Here is a 22,861-nt window from a genome sequence, read left to right on the forward strand (position 1 = left end):
CTGTTGACCGATTGATCTGAAATTTTGAACACACCTTTATCACTGCAGTCACTATAAAACGGCGTGTTTCACGATTTTAAAAATCCAAGATGGCGGCCGCTACAAAATGGCGGATTACACATTTTCTCAAACCCCTATCAATATGGGTATCAAATGAAAGGGCTTGACTAGTAGAACACAGTTATTAATGATAAATGCAAATCCAAAATGGCCGCCACCACAAAATGGCGGATTACATATTTTCTCAAAACCCCATCAATATGGGCATCAAATGAACGGGATTGACTAGTAGACCACAGCTATGTATGAAAATTCAAATCCAAGATGTCCGCTGTAACAAAATAGTGAATTACTTTTTTAAACGGTTTCATTCAACTTCACCTGTTTGTATGTATGTTTGAATGTCTGTAGGGCTGTCCCACATTAATAAAAATTTGACCCCATTCCTTTTGATTTATTGATCTGAAATTTGGAACAAACATTTCTCTCTGCTGTCATGATATACTGTGTATTTCATTATCTTGAAAAATCCAATTTGGCCGCCGGTAAAAATGGCTGAATGGCTTGACTTGGAGAACAAACTAGATTATGAACAACATAAGATCAAATAAGTGTATGTATTTTTTTTAATCGCCTCAATATTGGTATCGAATGAATTGATTTGACTAATAGAATACAGTTCATCATCAAAATATGCCGAAGAAAATTAGGTAAGAAATAAAAACAAAAAAAAGATTAAATGGTTTTATTGTAGAGAGGTATACTAATCATACAGATAACTAAAATAAAATCGCGGAGTACTTCGGAATTCAATTTTCCACAATTAGTTGTTTCATCATATGCACGCGATTTTATTTTAGTCTCAACATTGGAAGGGATGTGATAACTACTAACTGCTACTTGCCTAATTATTTTCTAGCTTTCAGTACATTAAACCGTTTTAATTAAAAAGTTTTTTTAAAGTTTTTTTTTTCATGATATGTCAATATTTTTGACTTAAGACTACGTCTTTGATTTTTATACAGAGAGGAAACGAAATTGAAAATGCGGCATGTAACGATTCATTAAGAGATTTCAAATACATATCACGCAAAATCGTTATTGCGATATATGTTATATCAGCCATTCCATGCCAAACCGATATAGTGGTTCTCATATTTCTATGAAAAGTGGTAGTTTTGTACTTCATAGCAAAATATTAGACCCGTATTTTTTATATATTTTCGTTAGAATGCCCATTTCCATTTTAAAGTGATCCGAAAAATCAACTTTTTCCACTTTTTCCCAAAAATGACTCTTCTGAAAATTTATAACTTTTGAACCATTGAACCGATTTAGATGATCGACATATCAAGCCAATAAAGTCAATGAGCTAGCCTGAAAAAAAGGGTTTTCGAACCATCGGTTAACTTTGGAAAATCATATCTTAAAACAAAAAAAAGCATCTCTGATATCGAGATAAGTTATGTAAACAATCCTTAGCTTTCGAGAAAAAAACCTAAAAAATACAGCGCCTTCTAGTGCAAAGCCATGAAAACAACAAAAACCGACTACAATTAATAATTACGGAAATAAAATATGTTTTTTTGCAAGTTCAATCTTTCTTTCTTTCTTTGTTTTTAAGAGGCTTTAAACTTTGAAATTCATTCGCCTCTAAGCAAGTTCAATATTTTTTATGAAAGGCTAGTTTATTGACTTCAATTAGATATATCGATCATTTAAATCGGTTCAGTAGTTCAAAAGTCATGATTTTTTGAAAAATGTCATTTTTGGGAAAAAGTGAAAAACTTTGATTTTTCGGACCACCCTAAACTAAAAATAGGCACCCTTATAGAAAAATAAAAAAATACGGGTCTAATGTTTTGCAATAAAGAACAAAATTACCGCTTTTGACCAAAATCTGAGAACCACTATATCGGTTTGGCATGGAATGGCTGATATTGTATACCATTAGGCAGGACATTTATCCAGCAATTTTTTTGCATAAAACATGAACAGTGGATATAGTAAAAAAGTGAACAATTTAACGATTAAAATGGGTATGTTATTACGATTTTACGAGCCACTCGTTTTCCCCCACAACGCAACGAGCAATCTTTTCCCTTGCATTCGGGCGTCAGCTCACAATATGAGTCGATGCGTATAATTAATTATTCTCAATTTACCGATAACAGGCATTAATCAGTTATTATATTTTATGTCATCCGATCAATCCGGCCACCTTAAAGACGATAAACCGAATATAGGAAACTATGGGTGGTTTATACCTATGATATAACCACGATGTTGACGTAGGACTAACGTTGGCTTAGTAATCATTTGTGTTCATTGATTACATTATTGAATAAACTAATGAATGAATGAAACAATTTCTGAATTCAGTTGAATTCAACATATTTACTTTGTAAGTAAAATGTTCAAATCCCAATTTTGGTCAATCCATGCATTAGGACGAATTACGTTCTTCGTTAGTAAATTTAATGAATAACTCTGACCGTCCGTTGAACAACATATGGCATGATGCCTTGGACTTCCAAAATATGTGAACGGAAGAATTGTCAAACAATCATTGTATTTTACATTTCCCTCCGATGTTATTGCGTCTCTCTAGTGTATTTACTTCTTGAACCGCAAATTTTCTTGTTTTGTGAACATCAGGCACACAGTTTTGATTCTGACGTGCAGGTTGAACACATATTGTTGAAACAATCGACGTTATCGCAGCAAACGGTTATCGACATTTTGCATAATCATGACATGAAGGGATATCTCCCAATTCAGTCTTGAATAACTGAGCCAAAGCGTTGTGTTCGTACCCGCTTTAGTAGTCCGTGTTAGGAAAAGACATTCCGGAGTGCCAAAATGCATGCGGGTATAAAAGTACCGCCGACTTGCAACTATTTTGCAATGTCGTTTTCGCACACTCCATGGTTCTGAAGTCTGTTTTGGGAAAACATATTCCGGCAGGCCAAAATGCATGCGAGTAAAAAAGCACTATATTGCAATGTCGATTTGGGAAAACTCCTTGTTTCTATGTGTTGCACACACTTCCATGTATTAGGGAAACACATTCCGGCAATCGTACATTAATCGCTGCGCAATCATAGCTGCATGTATTTCCGAGCGGGCACCAGCTTACATACAAATTTGTGTGATTTCAATAGCCTTTTCAAAGAAATCTTTTGAAGCAATTAGTAACAATCATATAACGCGTACAATTTATGTTTCGAATGAATTGGTTTCGTTCGGCCGCTAAAGAGGTATGAACGCTAAAATCTTGTTCCTCCTATGTAACGCTCTCGTTTTCGAAACTTTGAACTTACATCTCTGTATAAAAAAAGAAGATGTAGTCCTACGTCAATATGGTTGACCAATGGATAAAAAACAAACAATTCTGTAGACAAGGTACATTCTTTGTGAGACATCGAGGAGAAGAAACGGAAAAGTAGAGTTTTCGCCAAGCGTCTTTCTCAAGGCTTGAAACGAATGAACTGCAAAAGTTTAAAGTCTCTCTATTGCAAAACCTACTAACCTACCTAGAAAAGGTAGGTTAGTTTTGATTGATATCTGTTGCTGTCGTAATAATGGAAAAATCTAATACTTCGTTCTAAATCAGTGGTGGCCAACCTGCTGCTAAGGGGGTCTCCGTAGCCACATTGGATGCGCGTTCGCTTAGTAAGCGATCGATCGTGAGTTCAAAACTCAGGACCCTCATTGACCATCTTTGTGTTGTTACAGAATAGCTTCGTCCACGCAACAATCATCAGCGATGGAGATATAGTTCTATAAATAACTCAACAATGATCAATCAACTGTCTCCGCTGTCCGGTGGTCCAACTGGATAATGGAAGAACAGACAGAATACTCTTACGCCTAAATGGCTACTGTGTGAATGTACCATATGTAATGGTATAGAAGGAATACTGGCGAACGGCAACTGTGTAATGTGCTAATTATAGATATGATAACCATGTGACATGTACACGATTAAAATTCGGCTCTGTTACAACTGAAATGCTAATGAGCCTTAAATAAATAAATGGGATAAAAAAAACCTGCTGCTTTTCTGTTTTCTTTTCCGTTTTTTCCGTTTTAATTTAACTTTCTGGCAGTTGTTCTCGATAGGCGTCGTGCACAAATTACGTAACGCTAAAAATCCGGATTTTGGATTTGTTTCAGAAGCGCGATTTACAGGACTAATAAAACATGCTTATTTTATTACTTCTTTGTTCGAATCCACAAATATTTGTGAGCAATTGTTTCAGTTATGGAAGAACTGATTTCGAAGTCAAGGAACAAAATCACTGACAGTCATTTGGAAAACACGCTTTGCATCGCTATCTCTCCCATTCAAGCTGATTTAAATAAAATGGCTCAAGAACAGTAGTTCGAGTGAAAATGAAACGGTGTTGGAGTATGTTTGTATTTAAGGATTTTCTATATTGCAACCAACAAAAAATATTATAGAAACTTTTTGATGATTGAAAGAACGTCCGATTTAATCATAATACCGTATTCACATAATCAAGTATAGTCATAATTATGTCAATGAAATTGCGACTGCTCTCAGCAGAGAAATTTGGAACGAAGAAAATTGGGAACACTGCAATCGTGTAGTTCGATATCCCCCTTCACTCTCACCAAGTTTCACGGTCCCATCAGTATCTGTTCGATTTCCTAGCAACGATAAAGTTCGGACCAAGACGGGTCTATGGTACTAGGTGAGGCCGTTTCGTCACTAAGTGGGTTAGGGGAGCGGTATATGAAAACAGTACGGAAGAAAGCAGAAGGGGAATTATTTCCTTGAAGCGTGAAAGAGACAGACTGATCACGAGCGAGCTTGGACACAAGCGTATTGTGTTTTGTTAACAAACAAAACACAGTAGACTTCCAAGATGGCTGAAGAATGGTTTTAGCAAGTTGGCCCACCTTAGGATATACTTCTACGCGCCTTGGTTCGGACTGGACGAGAAGCATGTGACAACTGTCAGGTTATTTAAGTGCGGGAAAACGGCAAAACAGATCTACGAAACCGTTTTCTATAAATGAACGATTCGTGTTTCATACACGACAACAATACAAAGAAACAGCTGATGCGGGCGATATGCCCAAAAAGGGACGTCCGAGGTCGGCTGCATAATGTTATCCTTGTTGTTCAGCGTTCAAAGCTTTCATCAGTCAAAATGATGAATTAATTGGTGCGTACATCGATGTGTGAGTCATTTATTAACGCCCAGATTGAAGTGAATATGTTTGGAAAGATGCAAAAACTCCTAGGATGGCAACAAACTCCTCACAACTAGCAACAATCTCCGCAAGATGATTAGCCATTTGTCAATCCATCGGATTATTCACTTTGGGCCAAGTTGGAGGAGCGTGTCTATGGACGTTCTCATTGGAATTACTTATCGATAAACAATTCTATCGAGAAGCTGCAGCGATTGATGATAGGCCCTAGCGTCTGCGTGAAGAAGAGATGGTCGAATAATTTTGCCAAAAAATGTTAATTCTGGATATTTTTATATCTTCAATTAAAGTTTTGGGTTTTTATCTCATTTTGTTCTCGAGTCACAGGTATAGAACTGAATGCTTTCTAATTTAAAATACAGGGAAACTTTGATATAACGTATCCTCGTTATAACGTACCCTCGATATAACGTACACATTTTCAAAGTCCAAAGGTATAATCATTTTAATTTTTTTTTCTGAAAGAACAATAAATTATCTGTATTTAGATACTAAAGCTTGTTTTGTACTGTTTTAACTGTTAACTGTTTTGTTATTCTAAATGAAGCAAACAGTACGAAGGGAAACATCATGAGCAAAGTTGGCTTCGTCCTCTAGTTGAATTTATTTATTGTTCTCACTCAAACAGCAACACAATAAAGTAATATAAACTACGTTTCTGAGTTCCTTATTATGCTTCGATATGACGAACAATTGATGTGCTCCCTTGGCCGAGTGGTTAGCGTCATAACTAACACGCCGGGTGTTCGGGTTCGATTCCCGTTCTGGTCGGGGGAATTTTTCGTCAAAAGAAATTTCCTCCGACTTGCACTGTGTTCACGCGTATTCTAGAGCTTGCCACTCAGAATGCATTCAAGGCGTGTTATTTGGCATAGAAATCTTAACTAAGTACTAATAAAAATGACGCAAGTAATACTACGTTGAGACGGCGAAGTTCCTCTAGGAACGTTAGTGCCATCGAAGAAGAAGAAGAAGAAGATGACGAGCAATGCGATACAACGTACAATTTTGAAAGTAAAATGTACGTTATATCGAAGTTGCCCTGTAACAAGTGAGTCAAAAAAAGTTTACTAGTATATTTTACATTATGAAAAGTAGTAGTAGTAGAAATAGTTAGAAAAAAGGTTGTAAAGTAGTGAGAAAAAAACGGCTATAATGAATTTTCTAATGCGGCTAGCACCATGTCTATGCCTGATCATCACTGTTCCAAATGGAACATTTCATGATGGAACAATATCGCTTTGTATGTTTCCGAGCAATCACTAATTTTCAAAAATGCAACAAGTTTCTGATGAAGAAGGTTGTTATACACCCCAATCATGTTACCATCCTTTCGCCACAACAATGGATGATCTGGTGGAAATCCTCCGTTGTTGACATTAATCTTGACCTGATAAGAGCAATTAGTACAAACTCAACAACGCCTCGGCAAACCCACAGCACTCAGTTATCACGCAGAGACACCGAGTGCATGTATGATGATGTTGAATAATTAAACAACCAGAATAGCGTATCGTCAATTCAAATCTAGCCAAGCTGCATGCACCGCCATCGGATGGCGGGTGGGCACCGCTACAGGACCAACTCGAGGATCTCGCAGTGGCTCGCCTTTGTAAGCTAATGTAAACATAAAACTACATGTGTCCGTTTCCTTGTTCCTCGCTCGCATCCACCCTACCCAGTCTGTGTGGCACGAGCCACGATATGCGATGGAATGCGACAGTCTGACTAACGACGTAATAATAACAACACAGATAATGATGGATGATGATTGCTTTCCCGTTAATTTCACCGCTTTCAGTCCTCCGGATGCTCTCTCGTGTCTGTACAGATGGTTGTGAATGGAACCGGGCCGGGAGCCGTTTAGTCGTCCCATGTGGGATAGCTCGGGCTCTCTTGGTAAAACATCCCGAAGCCATCCTTTTTCATCTCGGGCCGTTGCTGCGTCGGAGGAGGCTGGAATATGTTTGTCGATCCCGTCTGACGACGTTGTTGCTGCTGCTGCTGTTGTTGTTGTTGTTGTTGACGGGGTGGATCGTAGATAGTCGTATCGGTCCATGCATCATTTGGGTTCCAACTGTTGGCCGTGTTGGTATAACTTGCGCCCCACTGTAGCTCCCCATCGTCATTGGTTGCCATCCGATTTTCGTACCCGTGTCGCTCCCATGCGCCCGTCTGCTCGCGGTGGTTATTCTGTGAAGGAACTTTGAGATTGGTTTGCTGACCGGTTGATGGACCGTTGCCGTCCACCGTCAGTTCAAACTCCTCGCTAGGATTCTCGAGCGAACTGTGCGTGATTCCGTAGTAGAAGTACATTATCAGCCCCAGTGACATCCAGACCGTAAAGCGGACCAACGTCAGTACGCTTAGCTTAAATATCAGATAAATATTGACGGTGATGGCGATGGTTGGAATGAATGGAAGTCCCGGTGTTAGGAAGGGTAATGCGTATCTGTGCGAGGAACCAAAAGATGAGTTATGTTAGCGACTGCTCCCGAAAAGTAACTGTTTTACATACCGGTTTTGAGGCTGTCGTGAAATGATCATCAAAATAATGAGTATTCCCAGTACGAGGGCAGTATAGATCAAAGACATAAGACCACTCGAAAGCCCTATCGCCATGAACAAATCCAGGAAGAATATGCAAACATACATCAGCCCGACCATTTTCGTCACAAACATTCCTGTGGAAAAGTACGAGCTTGTTATATTTGAGATTCAACTTCGGATTCGGCATCGTACCGCTTTCATGTGTGGCTGGTCCTGGATTCACCCACGGAAACAATCCTGGACATAGATAGGAATATTGCTCAATCTTCCGACCGATATAGTCAAAGCCCCAGAGTGTGAATGGATTCGATCCGCCTTGGGGAGCACCGTGGACAGCACCTATAAGAAGAATAAAATCTCATCAATACACCTAATCATGTATGAATAGGAAAAAATACCATAAAACTTGTTCTCGGACTTATCCGAAACCAGGAACTGGTCGTCCCGACCCATGAATCCATCGGGACTGTCATCAGCGAAACTATCGTCCGAATCGGGCGACGCTCGGGTAATCTTTTTGATCGTCACATTGTCCTTCAAGCGATGCTGACTCGTTGGGTCCGGAGTGCCAGGAGGCTGGGGCGTCCGCAACTGAGCCGGCAGTAAATCTACCAGCGTTGTTGTGTGCGGTTGATAGCGCAGAATGAGCACACACGTCGAAACCAGTGTGTAGGCAAGCAACGTGCCGATGGACATCATTTCCACGAGAACTTCGAGAGGCACGGCTAGTGCCACGAGCGAAGCAGCGATTCCACTCCCGATGGTGGCCAGCCCAGGTACTCCTGTGCGGGCCCACAGCTGCGAGAGTACCCTGAAGATCAGCCCATCCTGGGCCATCGCGTATATTACTCGGGGCATGGGGAACATTGAACCGAACATTGCTACGCCGAGACCCGCGGTTGCACCGATCGCTACCAGCGCTCGACACTTGGTAGCTCCGACATAGGTCCACATTTGAACCAGCCCCGAACTGCTGACGATGTGATCGTACGGAACTGTGGGGGAGATAGTGATGATTTAAAGACATTAGTTTTGATTTGTCAAATGAAATATAGAATTCATATTCTGCTCTGCATACCCTTGTCATAGTAAACATGAAATACATGGGATTCCTGATTGGTTTTTAACACGTATATGATAATTGTTCCGCGTACATCATGATTAAATTGATTCGATTTTAATCAATTTATATTTCTTCTGGCATATCTTAGTGTAGCGTCCTTAGTCCACTGATGTTCAACATCTTCGTCAACGTCAAATCAAGGTTTTTCTGCCAACGATTAGAAAATATATCGTAGTCTCTGGATCGTATCGCCTTGCGAGAAAACATGGACACTATACTGACATGATGTGGCGATAATTGTTTGCGTGTCGAAACTAGGAAGCGCTAGGTTATCTCCTACAGTCGCTGTCATAACTTCGCTTACTACGAATACTTTATTAAAATGAATTTGATAGAACGGCAGAAGCAGCGAGCCCTCAAGATGGCCTTTTCCAAGGCCAAGAATTTAGTTGAAGTCTTCCAAATTGGTCTTTTCCAAGACTAGATATTATTGAACTGAAAAAGTTGGAAGTCTCTTCACACGTAAATGAGCAGCGTTAGAGTCGAAACTTTTCCCCAAGCTCCAGAAAATCGTGTGGATAACCCCTACTCCAAATTATCCATTTTTGAAAAATACTTCATCGCTAACGTAACCTGTGGGGAACCAAGGCACCCTCCACAGTATTTTGTCCTTACTGTGTTACAGTAGGGAACTGACACAGTTATTTCCCTAGCGACTCGTGGAAAAAAACATAGAGAAGAACAGAATGAGCGAATGAAAACAGAACGTTCATCGTTCTACTCGAAAAATTGAAGGCAAGTCAGATGCATCTTCAGCTATTACCAACACCTAAAGTAACTTTAAGGCCACTGAGTATGACTCAGTGGTAGCATGTTATCTCGATCACAGAAGCACGCATTCTGATTGAACCACTTTGATCCAGTCAGCTACTGCCAACTCCTCATGTAGTTTTACGCCCGTTTGATATGAATCAGTGGAGACATACCAATATCAATTACTGAACCACGGGTTTTGATTGAACCGCTGAGGGTAAGTCAGGTGCCCAATCAGCAAATAGCAGCCTCTCAGGTAGTGCTAAGTCCACCTGACTCGACCATTGTTTGCCGATTGATCCTTTCACTGAATGATTCGCTTTCGTTCGTTCAATTATGATCTTACAGAAATTATTTCCCCCAGTGGCATTCTTTTGCTTTTACGTGCTACAAATAATGACACAAAAGAGAACGAGACAAACTCTGCTTTGGTTCACACTTTATGACACACGAGCCAACAAACCAAAACAGTCATAACAGGTTTCGGTGCAGAAAGTTTATTTTCTTCTTTGCCTCTAACCAGGGTTTCCACATTTAATTCTGTAAAATTTTCTAAAAAAAATCTGTACATCTGTATTTTTAGCAAAAAAAACTTTATCGAAAAATTAAAGTAAAAATGAGAATAAAAGTTTATTTTCATTTTGATTTTTTTGCTTGTTTATGGGTTGTTAAAGTCGTATCAATACAACAACAACAAAAAATCATAAAAAGGATTTCACATAATCCTCTGAACTGTATGATGTTAATACATGGTTTTGATGAACTTTGCCTTCAAATTCTCCATCAATTTCATCTTTTATGCTCTTTTTGAGCCGACACATAGTTCTTTGCTTTCAAAATAGAGTCTATAATTGAGAGTGCTAGCCGAATTCCTTGGTGCTCCCTTGGCCGAGTGGTTAGCGTCATAACTAACATGCCGGGTGTTCGGGTTCGATTCCCGTTCTGGTCGGGGGAATTTTTCGTCAAAGAAATTTCCTCCGACTTGCACTGTGATCACGCGTATTCTAGAGCTTGCCACTCAGAATGCATTCAAGGCGTGTTATTTGGCATAGAAATCTCAACTAAGTACTAATAAAAATGACGCAAGTAATACTACGTTGAGACGGCGAAGTTCCTCTAGGAACGTTAGTGCCATTGAAGAAGAAGAAGAAGAGCCGAATTCCAGACTTTATTTTGTTGGCATTGTAAAGCGAAAATATTCGCTCGACACACGCTGAGTTATGTTATATAAAAGTGTCTTAAAAACGACCTTAGCGATGGATACAAAAATTTCTCATCACGCCTTTTGACATGCTGGGACCAAGTTATATCTGAGTCACTCAATTTTTACTTCATGACATTCGTCTTGATTAGCCTGCATACGTTATCCATGCCTTGTCTATTACTTGCTTCAACGAATTGAGATGATTGGCGCATCAAATCATAAAGGTTTGGTAGCTTGACAAAATTTTGAGGGTCTATCAAGGCCGCAGTTTTGATAACCGGATCGCTGAAATCAAATCACTTTGAAATCTGTTTCACAAGTTCAATATAGAAGTCATGATGAATCGATTTGAAGGTCAGCTTCCTAGCTGCATCCAATTCTTTTTCAGCTTCTTCTGCATCGATACCATCGTAAACATCCTCAGGTTTCTCCAGAAACTTTTCAAAATCTTCCACATCAATAACATTATTGTCTCATTATAGAGTTTGTTCGTAATTACATTGGGAACTTTCTGATTGAAAAGAGCAATTAACGTTATTGATGAGCGGTGGAACACAGTTTAGGAGCAGCATAATCGGTTTAGTCATATGATCGTTCAACACGTTGAGTGCTACGGTTTTATATCGACTCTATGGAAATTTTTGAACGTAATAGGGCATCGTTTGTTATCGTAGCGGAAGCTATTTTTGTTAAAAAGGGAATGCTTATAAGCTTATGCGCTTATATTAGTTACCTTTATTATCATATGTTATAATATCAGTCACCGGTGACTGACGTGACAGTCAACGTGTTAAATGAGTCAATATACGATTGGCGGATTGGTTATGGTCATGCTTAACTTGGAACGAAAAGAATAGATTAAGCTCTTCATATCGCTCAAGATTTTGCTTAACAACTGCCTTCAACGAAAACGATCTCGTTGCGTTGCGTTCAACATTTCCATAGGTTAAGGTATCTATGTATACACCGTTATAAATTTAATATTTAAAATTGGATTTGAAAAAAATCTGTACATTCTGTATTTTTGCTGAAAATCTGAAATTCTGTATATACAGATTCTGTATGTAAAATTTGGGGGAAAATCTGTGAAACACAGAATATTCTGTTTATGTGGCAACCCTGCCTCTAACATATATAGGAGAAGTGTGTAATACGCATAGTCATCTGTAATCGTCCTGTATTTTAGATACTGAATAACAAAAGTGCTACTAATTTTATTTTGTAAGGCGCCCAAATTCTATATTTTCCAATCATACGGTGTTAAATGGCCCAGCAGAAGTGTAATATGCTCATTAGCTGTTTCTCTGAAGCTACAAAGCTCAGAAAAGGTATGGGAAGCAACCATACCTTTTCATATCCCGACACTGGTATCGAGCCCAGTGAAGAGCGAGAATGTGTGGAGTCAACGCTCTCGACGGGAGAGTGACTTCACTTTTTTGTTATTTCTTCTTGTGCATGGTAGTATGCAGCACAGCATTACACGACTATTGAAAAAAAATCTAACCAACATCGGTTTCGAACATCATCTCAACCGTGGTTGTTTCACCACGTACACCTCATACGCAGGCTGACGAGACAGTGCTCCTCCTAGCTTCCACCACTCGGTGAACGCTCTGCACGTATTCCATCATGCGCTGTGTCGTACATATCATACGCAGGCTACCATAGGCCATATCGTTCGAATAAGACCACTGAAGGGAGAACTAGTATATCGGTTTGGCATATAAGACAACCCTGATTCTATTTCGTTGCAACACAAACAGTTGGTTTTTAAACAAGATACATTCGTACATTGTTGAATGCTTAGAATAAAGTATATTTAACGTTAATTTCGTTCAAAAGAGTTGTTTGTTTATCTATTGTGCTTAAATATGATAATTTCAGCTGTCCAGTTTCTATAAGACCATTTCAAAATTCATAAGTATTATCAATGAAAAATTCAAAACGATTGACTGATTTATATGTCAATAATTGTCCACCTTGCCATTTCGGCTAATAACCTGGAAAATTCGTGTTGGAATACTGTTTACCAAATTCTGTTGAACGGATTTCTCGATATTTTTCCATGTTTCCGAAATTGTGACCTTGAGCTCTTCAATCGTGGTGTACCGTTTTCCCTCAGTGTAGATTCTGCGAACAAGAATCCCCCTAAGATTTTCAACAGGATTCAAGTTCAAAAAATTAAGTTTTTGATCCCTAATCCATTGCTTAGTTTCCTTGCTGGTATGAATAGTAGCATTGTTTTGCTGGAATGTGGTTGAAAAATACTGTTCCTTTTTCCGTAAATCACGCCAGCACCTGTTGAAACCATCAGGACCATCCAAATTGAACTTTTTTTCGTCAGTGAAGATAACCTATATATTGAAGAACTTTTCGTTATTATATATAGCAAAATGTATTCGTTTGGAAACATTCTTTTTCACAAAATACCATGCCTCACTGTCGGTTCATGTGAGCTTTGGTAAAACTCAGACGTCTTCCGATAGGAGATGGTGTAAGATGCTCTAACCTTTTAAGCCTTCTTTGTGTGAGGATTTTTTACAAAAACCTGACAAGTTGACACCCGAGTAACATTTAAATTGAAATATTGCTTTATTTGCACAAGCGATTTTGAGGTATTCGAAGCTGTTCTAGCTATTTACCGCTTATCCCGGTCAGAGAGCTTCGATTTTCGTGGAGCTCTTTTTTCTTACCGTATCCTTGAGGAATCGCCAAATAATTGAACACAACTTGATGGCATCATCCAATCCGACTAGCAATTTGTCTGATACCAACATATTCTTGATGAAATACATCGAGTTGTCTTTTTTCTCTCTCCTCGAGCACTTTTCCCTTCGGGATTTTCCAGATTTATTGATCAAAACAACTAAAACAACAGAAGATGTAACTGGTCTTATAGAAACTTGACACTTGAAAAATACGAAAACATTAGTTTACGATCAGCACTTGCACACACACGTATGAAAGTAATGCAGTGTATGGTAATCACCAATACCTACACACTAGAATATAAATTGTAGCATTGTTTGTTTACACTGACACAAAGCAGCAATATCATAACCTGGTATTATAGAAGTTGGACAGAGTGTAGTGCGACATCTCCTCGACCTAGATTCTATGGGAAGTCCATGACGGAAGTTAGAAAATTGGCTTTTGAACTGGCGAAAAAAACGAACTGAAACGTTCATTCAATAAACCAACTCAGATGGCTCAGATGGCTGAAATAAACCAACTCAGAAGGCTGGCTTAGCGCCTTTTAAAACGCAATTCGAATCTGGCAATTTTGAAAAAATAAGAATGAAATCGGGACACTTGAAGGGAAAGATTGATACTAACTGTAAAGTTATATTTTGACATTCAATTTGATGTACTCAATAGGTGGAGGACTTCAAATAGGCCTTAAAAATGATTGAAATAAAAAGCTTGACTAGAATCACCTAGAAGGGTTTTGTAATTTTTCTCATTTTTTCAAGTCTAAATTTTTTCCGGAAAAGTCGGAAAAGTTTTCAACTTCTTACCACCAAGTTCCCCAAGAAGGTGCTGCTGTGGCTGACAATCAGCGAGAAGGGAATGTCGAAGCCGCTCTTCTTCAGCTCTGGACTGGTCGTGAATGGGGAAATTTATAGTATGAAGTGCCTGCCGCAAGTTGCGTCGTTCATCAAGAAATACCACAAGGACGAAGACGCGGTGTTCTGGCCGAATCTGGCATCGGCCCACTACTCGAAGCGATCGTTATAGGAGATGGAGCGGCTGAATATCGATGTGGTACCCAAGTCAGCGAACCCGCCCAACATCCCCCAGCTGCCCTCCATCGAGAATTTCTGGGCAAACCTGAAGCGTAAGATCTACTCCAACAATTTTGTCACGAAAACTGAGAAGGAATTGATACATGAAACGAAGAAAAAACTCAAAAACAGTACTACACGCCTTTCGTGGGAAATTTATCGTCTTGTTACGGGTTTATTTCGCTCTTTTATGAAAATGGCAAAGCTACATCTCGGTTGTTTCTTTCTCCTCCTAGCACCTGCCTTAAAACTCGTAGTATATTCTGTTTGGGAACTAGTTCTCATGGTGCTGGACTGTATCCTTATGTAATTTTGTTCGCAACCAAGGATTCTGATATTTCATTGAAAACTCTCAATGTTCAATAGCAACACTATATTCACAATACTACACTACAATATTTGTCTGGTAATAATATTGTAGTTCGTTATAGCAATCTCTTACAGTCGCTAGGTTTTATATGTGGCAACACGTTTACTACGCGCAATGCAAGTAACAATATATTGGACCATGTTGTATGCAGAATCATGGACGTGCCAAACATTCGGAATGATACTGTTTTCTCTTGTCTCAGTGATCACTCATTGATTGTATCTTCGTTAAGACTAAACGGTTGCAAAGTCAAAACAAAACTGAAAGAGACCATTGTAGACCACAACAGATTAAACACGCTCTTCTCTAATTTCTTGGAAACAGTGAGTTGTGGGCAAAGCGTTGAATTGTGCTTAACAAATATCTCGTCGACGTACAATGCGTTGTTAAACCAATGCTCCAAAACCATCTCTGTTGAGGTCAACACCAAAGGAAACGCTTGTCCCTGGATGTCATATGATCTATGGAAATTGTTGAAAATTGAAGACAAATACTTGAAAAAGGTTAAAAGCCGTCCTAATGATACGTATCTACAAGAAATGCTCAACCATATTTAAAAAAAAGTTCAAGTAGAGAAAAGGCACAGTAAAAGAGCATTTTTCCAACAATTATTGAACAATACGAATAATTCAAGAATGTGGAAAACAATTAATTCCATTTTTGGACGCTCCAAGGAAAGAACACAAATTAATCTTATTAATGATGGTATTGAGTATACAAAGGACGAAGAAGTGTGTGAAGTTTTCAACGAATATTTTTCAAGCATCGGAACTCAACTATCTCGTGAAATTCCTAAGCGTAATAATGGTAATCCATCGATGTACACTCGTTATGTCCCAAACTCATTTTTTTTATATTCGTCAAATCCAGCTGAGATGCTAACGATCATACAAGATCTGAACAGCAAAAAAGGTTGCGGATCTGATAATATCCCAGTGAATGTAATAAAAACGAACGCAGGTGCCTTTTCTAGAATTTGCTCGGAAATGTTCAACATATTGCTGTCTACAGGAAGATACCCAAACTGTCTAACAATTGCTAGAGTCGTGCCAATTTTTAAATCCGGCGATTGTACGAATCCTAGCAACTATCGACCGATATCAACCCTATCAGTGTTTAATAAAATATTCGAAAAGCTCATTATTGTCAGATTTCTTGATTTTTTGAATAAAAATAACGTCTTCTACCAGCTCCAGTACGGATTTCGGCGTGGCAGCAGACGACAAGCCCAAAATTTAATGCGAAGTCGGGCAACAACCAATGTTGGTCAACAGCGCATTTTGTTTTATGGACCGTCCCGTTTCAATGCTTTGCCACCGGAAATCCGAGCAATAACACGTTCAGATCTTTTTAAAAATAAATTGAAGCTATACCTAAAATCGATCATAAGAGTTTTCCTAGTATAGATTTCGATCAACCACAATAAACCACCTCAGTGTTTAGCTTTCTTATTTTTGTATACTTGCCAGTTTTTCTCATAATTTTCTACAATCTATGTTTTATATTCAAATTTTTGTTGTTTCTATTTATCTTTTTTACTATGTTATATTCTTATATTATATTGGATCCCTTAAAAGAAATACTATTTTCACTGGGATCCATACATCTTTGCTTTACATGTTGTTGTCCGCTCACCTCGTACCTAAATATCTTGTTTTGTCCTGTGGAATTGTAAAATTTCTTAAATTTTTTTTTTCAGCAAAAAATAATTGGTGCCCAACTCTAGGATTCTCGAATAAGAGTTTCTTCGAGATGGGGGTGAGTGGAGGGAATAAAAAAAAATAAAAATAAAATATTTATTACAAAATTACAGTTACATTAGTTTGACTTAAACTACATAAATAAAATTGAGAAACAATGGCAACCTTTTTTCTTTGGAGGTTGGAGACATAATGATCTATTCTACAACATATAAGGGTTTTCAGACTTCCACAATACATCCATTTCGCTCGTTGATCCGTTGTTTTTGTTGTTTCCTAAGATTGTTTACTAGAAGGTACGCATTCAGGGGTCTGATCGCGATGATACCTTCTAGTAACAAACAATTCTAGTCTTTAAAACGTTGGACCTCAAGAATTGGTTTGAGAACGTTCACTGCATATACCGATTTGAACTCCACCTTTCAATCGACCTGAGCTTTGAGATAGTCGATGATCATTATTTTAAGTCCAATTTCAAGATTCTGGAGAGAAAAAAAATGTTCGAATTCAAAGCTACATACCTTCGAGTCATGGTCATGGTCTGTAATAACGTTTAACAAGATAATTTTTGAAAAGAGCCTCGAATAGAATACGGTTGATTGAAGTTTATTAATTTTAATTATTGTGATCGTCCTAATTGGTCAAACGCTTTGTTTTTATAATGTCACCACAACAGGAAGGATACGATGTAGGTACGGGAGTTATAAAGCTGCAAAACCGCTATCAGTCTCGAATGCGTAATAGATGTAATATATTTCCATTTGCATTTATACACAGTATTAGCGTCAAGATGAATACAGAGAGGAATATCAACACTGCGTACAATGCCGATGAATACCGAATATCTTTCTGTTGTACATTGAAACAATGCCGCTCAACAATTCATTCAAAGAAAATTGTGTTCATTTGAATTTGTGCAAAGTGCATGTTTTGAATGCTCCATCTAGCGTGGGTTAGGCAAATATTTTCCCCCAACTTGGCAACAGTTAGTTCGCGTTTCCGCATTCTATGTTATGCGGTGGAAATGGAAAGCGTAACTCGATGATTTTCTGCATCTTGCCTAGCTAGGCAAAGAAAAAAAAAGGGAATGCCATGTTGATTTATACAAACCAATACTTACCTATCAGCGTTAGCATAAAACTGCTCGTGACGTACACAAACAACACAATCACGAGCGAACCGACGATCGCCTTCGGGATGCTCTTCTGTGGGTTGTGCGCTTCCTCGCCGGTCGTCGCGATGATGTCGAACCCAATGAAGGCGTAGAAGCAGGTCGCAGCCCCGGTAAACACCTGCAAGAATGCCACGGATTGACGTCAGCAGATTGGTACAATTTACGATCACCATCATCCCACACTCCAACGGTATTGTCCAACGCTTAACAAATAATTAAATCTTCTACAATTACTCATTTCACGACTGGCGGGCGGAATCGGAATCGTTATTTAGTGCATATACCCGCAGTAGAGACCAAACGCGGTAAAAAAAATTACGAACACGAGCGGAATCGCCAGAGCAAAGCGACGAAAAAAAAAACGTGTATAACATAAAATCAATAAATTTGATTAATCTGTGCTCCTGGATGCTCGGTGGGGCGCCAGCCAGGATTGCAACAAGCTATCACGTGGTGCGCGGGTTTTGCTCTTGCCACGGATCGTATGAGTGTGTGTGAGTGTGTGTGTGTGTGTGTGTGTTTGTGTGCTTTCACAGTCACTTACCCCGCTCCATCCGTACGGCAGGAAGCCTTCGTGCTCGGTCCAATTGGACGTATCAACATAGAACAGTCCAGCCGTCATGATGAATACCCACGAGGCCAGATTCACCGTGTTGAGGACGTTGTTGAAGAGCACCGATTTACTGGCTCCCAGTGCCAGCACGCAGGTCATCAGCAGCGTGATGCCGAAAGCGATGAAATCCGGCGCGCGTCCTGCAGCCACAGATTTCCACGGGTACAGTTGCCGTCAGCGCCATTCGTGGTCGGTTGGCATCGGATTACCGATATGCACATGTAGAACCAGAAAATTGGGAGGAAAACAATACATTCCGTAAGTATGTGGGTTGGGTAGAATTTCTTGCAACAAAAAAAAATCATAATGTTTGTGCTAAATTGAGCCAGTTGGGCCGGAACATACCGAACGGGGTCCCCACAGCGGATGTTATACTCCTACTGATAAAGCCTCCGGTTAGCGAATCGAAACTTGCGCTCAGCGCACAGGCACACGCACTCGTACCTGTGGAATTTGAAAAACATCTGCTCAGTATTCTGTACAGGGATTTGTCCGGATTTGTGGTATGAATATTCATGTCTAATCAGTCTCAATGGGGACCGCATTTCCGCGAATCTTCGCAGTTGCCGCATATATCATCGAAAGTGGATGCATCATATGTAATCAATGCGAGGATCGTGGGTGAGAGCCGGCCCCCTACTGACTGTTTGTTTCGCAATCGGTTTACAGCCTCCATTGTTATTATCATGTTCTATTTGTTTTCATTGTTTTGCTAGCTCGGTTTAACCTTTTCCGGAATCATATCGGAAATGATTGTAAATTGAACTGTTTATATATACATATAACTGTCTATTATGTCTGTCCTATAACCCGATATGAATGGTTTGTATTGTTTAATCTGCGGTATCCCGATAGGATATCATATCTCCTACTTTGGACAGATTATGTTTTAACGTAGAGATGCAATTACTATAACTAACACCGCACAAAAACAGGAACAGTTAAAGTTAGCCTCACTATTAGGTATTGCCACACAGAATGATATGAAATTTGGATCGATTTGGATGGAAATTTGCATACGCTTCCGGTATAAAACCCTTATTTTATCCACTAATGAAAACATTAAAGTTTAGATCATTTGGGACACCCACGTTCAGTGATTTTGTCATATCCGGTTATCATAATTGGAATTTACCAGGTGTGCGAGGCGAAATTGTCCGGTAGATGTTTTAGATGTTGCTAGCAGGGTTCTGTGTATTGCTTTGATTTGACATATATGTCAAATATAAAATACTAGCTGACCCGTCAAACTTCGTCCCGCCCAAAATTTGTTTTTTGTTATCAATACCTTCAAACATTCACGTTTTCTTATTATGAGCAAATTCATGGGTCCAATCGCAGAACGGTTCCTTGATTGATCTTCTAATCGACCCCGTTGAATTCACCTTTTACTGTAAAATTCCTAGTACTTCTACCAAAACTCATCATTATAATATCAAATTATTTTCAGACACAATTCTCGTTCAATATTTTTCAACCACTTGCAATTAACATGTTTATCCGTTACATGGAATAAATGTTTTATACAGAAAATATGATAGAATAAAGTCATCCGGGAGTGAATTGATCAAGCGCTCTAATAAAGACGAACTGAAATTTTTGACGGTATTATTCAACTAAATTTAAAACTTTTTTTGTATTTTTTGTAAGTGTTGCATTAAATTGCTTGTTGAATTGCATGAAAATTTATCTTTTTCTGAATCGCATTTTCGTTTCCATTTTTTAAGCATGATAAAGAAACATATTTTCAGCACATCAAAACGATATTAAGAGATGATAAGCATATTAATTCACACTGATGATTATTTACTAGTTGAAATAGTAACCAGATAGTTACAATTAGTATTAAAACAAGTGAGAAAAATCAAGTTAACAAATAAAACACCATGAAAGACAACTTTTTTCCTAACCACACAACCAATGTTACGGCTCAGTTTTCTCGGAATCGGTTGAACCGAATTGGACGCGGCTAGTTTCATTTAAAACCCCATCTTTTATTTGAGAAACCTTTGAAGATTTATCGCAATAGGTCTACGGGTTCCGGAGATATAGCGGGAACAAGATTAGTGGCCATAAATTCCAGAGCCCAGAACAATACAAAACCATTCATTTGGAGTATATGCTTTTCAGGTTTTTTCAAAGTAAGCTTATTTGTGATGAATTCAAGCCTATGTGACCTCATTGACGTAACCCTGATATGTTCCGGATCAGGTTTCCGAAGAAAGTAACTACTTTATGACCAGAAACAAATCAATACATGCGACATATTAGCTCATTGGTGACCATTTGGATTTGGATCAGGTGGATCAGAATTTGGTATCCTAAAACCCTTGAATTATCATTCATCATCAATTATCATAGGTCAATATTTTTAGAAATCAATATTTTTTTTTTCAATTTTCGTGCAAATCACACTACAAAATAATGAAAAAAAAAGATTGATCAATTTCACCCCATATATTTATTTTGAAATTTTCCGCTAAAATTTTTCCAATCTAACGTTTGAGGAAGTTTTTCAACAAAACACTTTCTACCGTTTGATGACCTTGGTACCAGTACTGGGTTTAGAAATAATAAGGTATAGATTAAACAAAATATTTCGTGATCAATTTGCTCCCGGTTTACGGTACCCATTTAGAAACAGAAGTATTTTTTTTGTTTTTCTGGAAAATAAATTAACGATACTGAAATGGCAAAATGGTCTGCTAAATACCTACTTTTACGTAGATAGAACAACAGATTCATTAATCCTCTTCCCATAAGACCCGACCATTTCAAGTTGATTTTTGGAAGAGGATAATTATTCAATATTCAGCTTCAATCAATCCATTAGCTCACTTTCGTTGAAATATAAATCCAATTAGTCTTGAAAGCTTCTTATAATAACCTTTCCCCTTTATTTTTGTCTATTTTCGAGAAATTCGGTACCCGACCACCCTCTGAGACACCACAGTCCCGCTCCGTTGTTTTCGACCCTCGCAGGTGACGAGTGAAATTTTCGCCACCCGTCTCGGCTGAAATGCACCAGATTCGTGGCACGTGGCCATCACGGGGGACCAGACGTGTTCTCAAATATCATACACTTGTCAGCGAGCGCGCGCTTTCCAAGTTTTCGAGTGGAAAACACACGAGAGAGAGAGAGAGAGGCGCAAACAGAATGATCCTTTGAATGTTCTTTTCACGTCTAGCGCTTCGCTTTGCGCTACTCGACGCGATGACATCTCGACTGGGACAAAACCCACCGGGTGGGCCAAAGGGGGGGACTCAAATCAAAGAAAAACACAGCCACCGGCTAAAAATAATATTCACTCTCGCTCCCGGGGTGTGGGTGTTTGTTTTCTTGCACTTTCCCCCCCGACTGAATCCCGGGCCGGACGGTACGAAGAGGCGCAGATTCACGGCCTGACGCCTGCCAAGTTTCACACCCAGAGTCAGTGGCTGCTAGTCATTCGTTTGCCACTGCGATGAGGTATCAAAAGAAATCTGAAAATAAACAATTTTTCCTTGTTTTCATCGCTGGCTGGAAATGGGAAGAAGTGTCAAGTTGGTGCGAAGAATAATGTCCCTATGTCAGACTTGTGATGTGGGCCACGAGTTGAATGCAGAGGGACTCATTGTTTTAGGGATACCTTTGCAGCTCTGTTGCGTAGCGAAAATTGAACCCAATTCTTCCACTTAAGCACGAAATTCTGATTATATTTATGGTGACAGCCATCAACATATTTTGGAAACAAGTGCACCTAGAAAACCCGCGAAGGGGTCGAGTAGAGATTTTCAGAAAACGAAAACGTTATGGCTCGTCAGCATTTGAAATATCGGAAACATTGCCTACGAGAAGGTTTGGATCTCCCCATCGTAAAGGGTATCGCGTTAATTAATTGCTTATCAGAATTAGGAACGGAGTTTTTTATTCCTCAATTTCGAAACACTTTTTTCCACTGAACGGATGGAGTTACATTAGACCCTCACACAAACGACCCACACAGTCAGGCTGAAATTTTGCTGTCGAGTGAATATTACACCCAAGCAATACACTTTTCTTTTTTTTTTCACCTTATACATTCATGAATAATTTTGTACCTCTTCAGATGCTGAGGGGACTGAAAAGGGATAATTTCCGCATTAGCTAATATATTTCCTGCGATGGTAAATATACTCTCTAAGCCATTAACTTTCTGTTCGTTTGTTCACCAGCGTGGTAAAACGGATCATATCGGAAAGTACAACATTCGCTATTTACTTCGCACAGAGTATACTTTCTAATCTGAGACAGAATTCTCTTATAGCACATTTGGCATGTAAAGCTAATCTTTCGTGTACACTTTCAATGTAAACTTTCAGT

General features: G+C 38.9%; 1 protein-coding gene across 4 annotated transcripts in view; it reads right to left on the reverse strand.

The window, feature by feature from the left end:
- Nucleotides 1-616: 616 nt before the first annotated feature.
- Nucleotides 617-22,861, reverse strand: part of LOC129775411 (probable cationic amino acid transporter) — a 162,393-nt gene continuing 140,148 nt past the window's right edge. For all 4 annotated transcript variants that reach the window (XM_055780140.1, XM_055780139.1, XM_055780137.1 and 1 more), the window contains 7 exons: nucleotides 18,865-18,963; nucleotides 18,451-18,659; nucleotides 17,853-18,024; nucleotides 8,196-8,792; nucleotides 7,990-8,136; nucleotides 7,766-7,931; nucleotides 617-7,699 (listed from right to left, as the gene is read on the reverse strand). In XM_055780140.1, the coding sequence (XP_055636115.1) occupies nucleotides 7,111-7,699; nucleotides 7,766-7,931; nucleotides 7,990-8,136; nucleotides 8,196-8,792; nucleotides 17,853-18,024; nucleotides 18,451-18,659; nucleotides 18,865-18,963 (1,979 nt within the window). In that variant the 3' untranslated portion in view covers nucleotides 617-7,110. The remainder of the gene's footprint in view (nucleotides 7,700-7,765; nucleotides 7,932-7,989; nucleotides 8,137-8,195; nucleotides 8,793-17,852; nucleotides 18,025-18,450; nucleotides 18,660-18,864; nucleotides 18,964-22,861) is intronic.

This window comes from Toxorhynchites rutilus, chromosome 3 (assembly GCF_029784135.1).
Source record: "Toxorhynchites rutilus septentrionalis strain SRP chromosome 3, ASM2978413v1, whole genome shotgun sequence".
In the NCBI taxonomy this organism is placed as follows: domain Eukaryota; kingdom Metazoa; phylum Arthropoda; class Insecta; order Diptera; family Culicidae; genus Toxorhynchites; species Toxorhynchites rutilus.